Genomic DNA, 5160 nt, shown 5'->3' on the forward strand with positions numbered 1-5160 from the left:
CCGGTCCCCTGATGCCTGTCTGGGAGGGGCCTGCAGAAGGGCGGGGACTGAGCAAGCGCCCAGCCTCCGTGTGAGAGAGTGGGGTGCTCCCAGGCCTTGCTGGTGCCCTAGAAGGGCCTGAAGGAGTTTGAGGGGAGGAGATCCCTGGAGTAGCAGGACCAGAAAGATGCGGGGGTGGGGGCGGGCGGGGGTTGGGGGTTGGGGAGGTGAGGGAGTGGTTGCTAGGGCTGGGTGATTGCAAAGTGGACCCTGGGGTATGGAGACTATCTCCTGGTGTGCCCGTGGTAGGGAAGGGGGCACAGATGGGACAAATGATGTCTTTCTCCCGGGGGAGGTAGTGGAAGGGAGACTCCAGGAAGTCAATGTTGCCCCTGGTGCAACCCCCCCCCCATTCTGTTCACTCACACCATCCGTCTGAGGCCCACTGCCGCAAGCGCTTAGCACATGCTCACTCTTCCTCCCCAGCAGCCAGGCTCCCAGACAGGATCTGGAAGTCTCTGTAGGTGGAGAGAAGAGGAAGGAGCCCTGGTGATGTCATTCCAGGCCTGTGCCAGCAGGCAGGAGAGGGGTTCAGGCTGGGGCTAGCATTCCAGGGCTAGAATCTGGGGTGCCTCCTCCTAAGGAGGGTGGCTCAGACCACATCCCAAGGCAGCATCAGCAGTGGCCCCTCTCACCTCCTGTTCTACCAAGGAAGGCAGCAGCAGGTGGCGTCTGAGGCTGCAGACCAGTGATCCAGAAGAGACAAGACAGGACTGAAGCTTGGGCAGGCGGCCTTCCTTGCATGCATGTGCGTGTGCGCACGCACACACACACACACACACACTGTGGGGGTGGGGAAGTGCTCCGAGGAAAGGTCATCAGCTCCAGGGGCTGGGTGCTTCAGAGGTTAGGGCCCATCGATCCCTGTGAATTAATAGAGATGACCTGCTTAGCACCTATGGAGATAGATTCCCTCTTCTCCAGGTCAGTGGGCGGGGGAGATGGCAGGAGAGGCAGAGGCAGGGAGGGGGTCAGCCCTTCCAAGGGCTGGTGGGAAGTCCCAGACCAGGGCCGAAGAGCAGGAGAGCCCACCCTGGAAAGAAAAAGGGAGGCTGATGAAGCCAAAGGTGGATGGACAACGAGTTAGAGCTGGGAGAGCAGTGCACCACCAACACTGGGCCTGTCTCTTCCGGGTCCCTGCGGTGAGCAGTGAGCAGAGGGGCTGGCCCAGCACTGCAGTACCTCCCCAGCCCCAGGCCCTAGGAACCTTGCTTCTGCTTGTGAGGCAGCCTCCTTCCCTCTACCAGATGCCCTGGCCCACCTGGGTGGAACACAGGCAGGCTGGGAGAAAGCTCTAGGCTTTGCATGGCACCAGGGATCCCTTCTCTCACCCTTCTCACTGGTGACTCACCCCTTCACCACCACCACACACACCCACACGCACTCTCACATTCATAGATGATGTCAGGCAGTGTTACCCAAATACTCCCACACTCCCCATCTCACACACGTAGCCAGGCAACCCCGAGCACAGACACACTCATATTCATCCAGGCCCCAATCTCTCACGCCTGTTCCCATGGACGTTCCCAGTTACATACTCTGTTCCCTGGGGTCCCCTTCCAGGCATCCAGGAGGGGCTGGTGCAAGGCAGATGAAGCGCTTGGCTGGGAGGGCCGCAGAGTCAAGGGTGCCCAGCCAAAAACTCCGCAGTCAGCCCCTCCCTCCGGGCCAGGCCATCACAAGGCACTTGACTCCAAAAAGGTGCTTTATTGAAGAGTGAGGGATGTCGGGATGGCACAGTGCAGACCACACTGAGGCCCTCCTGCTTGGAGGGGCCCAGCCTGCTCATCATTCACCCCTGTCAGTGCTTCACCCCCAGCTCCCCCTGCTCTACCAGTCAGATGTTCAACCTCGCTCTGCCTTAGGAGACTATCCTGGCTCAAATCAGGGCCCCTGCCCCTTAATCCCAAAAGATCATGTTGGGGGCAGAGACAAGGAGAGCAGGGAGGAGCAGAAGGGGAAGCTGGTGGCCTTTCACAGTGTGAGGGGAGAGCAGACAGCCCAGGCTGACATTCTTCTCTGGCCCTGCTTCCTCCCACCCCTTGGGGTCAGGGGCCTTGCTGGGAGTTCGTCCCCTCTCAGAGTGGCTCCATTCACAGTGCCCACGTGCCATGGGTGGTGGCGGCGGGGGGTGGGGATGGAAGGTCCAGGGGCCTATTTCATCGAGTCTGGGGAGTGGGTTAAAGTAGGGCCCAGCCGAGCCCACTGAAAGGGCCAAGGCACTGCTCCCTCCTTTGGTGAGTGTGCCCTTTCACTGTCGTTCTCCCCTCCAGAAGTTCCAGACATGGGACAGATGCGGCCATCTGTGCCCAGCATCGGACCCACAGAAAAATTTCACTTTTCTTCTTCTTCTCTTCCTTCCTCTCTCCCAGTCCTCTCTTTCCTTAAGTGGCACCAAGGGCGGGAGCCCGGACTGGGAGTCGGGCCCGGCACGCGCTCCGCTAGGGGGCGACGCGCTCCCGGGGCAGGTTGAGCTGGACGCCTTCGGTGCGCGGCGCGTAGACCGCTGCGGGCGCGGGGGCGTCCAGCGCGAAGGGGCCGGGGCTGGAGCCGCCCGAGGACGCGGCGGAGGCGGCAGGGCTGAGCTGCACGGCCGTGGTGTCCTGCGCCGTGCGCTCGCTGCTCTCCATCTCCAGCGCCACCGGCCCGCCGCCGCCGCCGCCCCGGCCCGAGCCCGAGGTCGCTGCCGAGCGCGGACGGAGCGCGGGGCCCCGGCGGCTACACACGCAGCAGGCGGCGAAGCAGCCGAGCGCCAGCGCCAGCAGCGCCGGCCCCACCACGAGCGGCGCGTTGCTCTGGTGCGGGAAGGAGGCCAAGGCGCCCACCAGCGTCACGTTCACGCCCGCCAGCAGCACGCACAGGCCGCAGGCGCACAGCAGCGCTGGCGACGGCAGGCCCGGCAGGCGGCCTGGAGCGCGGCCCGCGGGCGGCCGGGCGGCGGGTGCTCGGCTCTTCTCTGGGGGCGGCATGGGCCTGGGGACGCGGGGCACCCATCAGGCCCCGTCCTGCTGTGGGCCTGGCCCGGCCTGCATGGTGTGTGCGAGCTCACCGTCGTCGTCCTGCGGGCACAGAGCGGGAGGGACGGTCAGCGGGGCACTCGGCTTCCACCACTCTCGGTTGGGTGCTGGGGAGGGCAGCGGTCATCTTGGCCAAACCCCTGGCTTCTGCCTGGGAAGCACAACCCATCCTGTATGGGTAGGGTCTGCCCATCGTTTCCCCACTCAGACCCCGGAGGCTCTGGTGGCCGACCTCTCTCTAGTCCTTCAGACTGACACAGCCCCTCCACCCCCTCTCCTCCAGGAAGCCTTCCTGCGTGTGCCTAGGTGCTCATCAAATGATAATCGTCATGACCTGTAGTCCTAATGAGAGGGCAGATGTCAGCTCCTGGAATTTGGACAACTTCCTCCATCTTCCAAGTGGAAGAAGCCTTAGAAATCATCTGCTCAAGCCCCTCCTTGTCCAGATAAGGAAACCGAAGCCCAGAGAGGTCTAGCAATTTACCCAAGAGCCAGGACCAGGACCAGGACCTAATGACCTTGACACCTGGCCTGAGAGTCCTCGCCCTAGGCTCTGCTAGGCACGACTGTGACATTAGCTTTCCTGACCATCAGATGAAGTCCTGGAGTGACCATGTGAGACTGAGGAACCCTGATGTTTCAGATGCCCAGTGAGAAGGGCCAGTCTCCACAGATGCTGGAGCGGACCCCAGATCCTTCTTCGTAGACTGGGCTTTCTATGAGATTCCAACCCTACGCCCATCCCACCCCCAGGATTCTACTATTGAACCTAGACTTGAAAGCCCAATCACTGGGTGTCAGAATTCTTCTCTAGGATTCTCTAGTTGTATCTGGGCCTGGGATCTATCACTGGATTCTAGAATTCTGGGAGTGCATGCAGAAGCAAGGGTAATGTAATTAGAATCTAGAGATTCATGACTTCTTTGAGAATTCTGTTCTAGAACATGATATCACAGATATAAAGGCCCTCAAAGGCTGAGACCGTAGCTATGGAGTTGTGTCAGGACTGTGACAAAATGTCAGAAAAGGGCTCTGAGTGGGGATGGGAGGAGAGTAATGGGATAGTGCTACCCCAGCTGGGAGCAGAGCATGCCATGTGAGCAGCTGACCAGACCTGGACCAGTGGCCTCTCTGTGTGTCAGTGTTAACTCCTGTAACACAGCCTACCTCTCAGGTTGTAGTGAGAATTACATGCTTTCAGCTGAATCAGATGCTTACCACAGGGCCCAGAACATAGAGTTCAGTAAATGTTAGCCACATTGTAACTGTGGAGGTTGCCAGAGAAGGGGGCCAAAAGGTCTTAGATCTGGGGAGGCTGGTCAGAGGGAGTTGGGGAGCAGAACCAGAGCTAAGACCTGAATTGTCCTTCCTGCACGTTCAAGGCATGCACACCGTGGGGCTGGAGAGAATCTGAGACTGGGTGAGTGAAAGCCAAGGCTAGTGCCAGGGAGGGATCACACCCTCCTCAGTCCGGACAGCCTCTCTCTGCCTGGCCTTTGTGTTTGCAGTAACAGCTAGTTTAGTTTTTACAGGATGAGATTAGGTATCAGTATTATAGCCCCATTCTATAGAGAAGGACACTGAAGCACAAAAAGATTTAACTAAATTCACCCAAGACCTTTGAGTGGCCGTGGTGGTGTCAGGACTTGAAACCTGGTGTTCCCAGGGCCCTGCAACCTGAGCTCTCAGCCTAGCCTCGGGCTGGGTTTGCTAAATGCTGGGGGGAATGCTCTGGGAGCCGGAGTTGCTGGAGCCCAGGGTTCAAACTCCCCTCAGGCCCTGTAGATAAGCTCCTGCAATCAGCACAGACACTGCTCCAGGGTCAACGGCAGAGGAGGGGACCCGAACATTGTGTGGGTCTCTCCAGAAAGGTGAACTCACTTTCCTCCTTCCTTGGCTTAACACACTCAGTGCAACACAAGCACTAACAGGGGCTTGAGCTTCCAAGGGCTAACTGCCAAGGAAGGATTCTTAGCTGCTCCTGGGAGGCTGAGTTGACTCTGGAAAGTTAACTACCCCCAGAGTCCCCACCCCAGGCAGAGAAAGGGCTCCCGGCCAGCGGGTATCTTGACCCTGGTTGGCTGGGATCTGCGATGCAAAG

At 59.6% G+C, this 5160-nt stretch overlaps 1 protein-coding gene across 1 annotated transcript; it reads right to left on the reverse strand.

Moving 5' to 3' along the window:
* Positions 1-2436: 2436 nt before the first annotated feature.
* On the reverse strand, positions 2437-3011 carry TMEM275 (transmembrane protein 275). Its single transcript, XM_032877045.1, has one exon. The coding sequence runs from the start codon at positions 3009-3011 to the stop codon at positions 2484-2486; it is 528 nt and encodes a 175-aa protein (XP_032732936.1). The 3' UTR covers positions 2437-2483.
* Positions 3012-5160: the final 2149 nt, after the last annotated feature.

This window comes from Lontra canadensis, unplaced genomic scaffold (assembly GCF_010015895.1).
Source record: "Lontra canadensis isolate GAN:19392208 unplaced genomic scaffold, GSC_riverotter_1.0 scaffold60, whole genome shotgun sequence".
NCBI classification, from domain to species: domain Eukaryota; kingdom Metazoa; phylum Chordata; class Mammalia; order Carnivora; family Mustelidae; genus Lontra; species Lontra canadensis.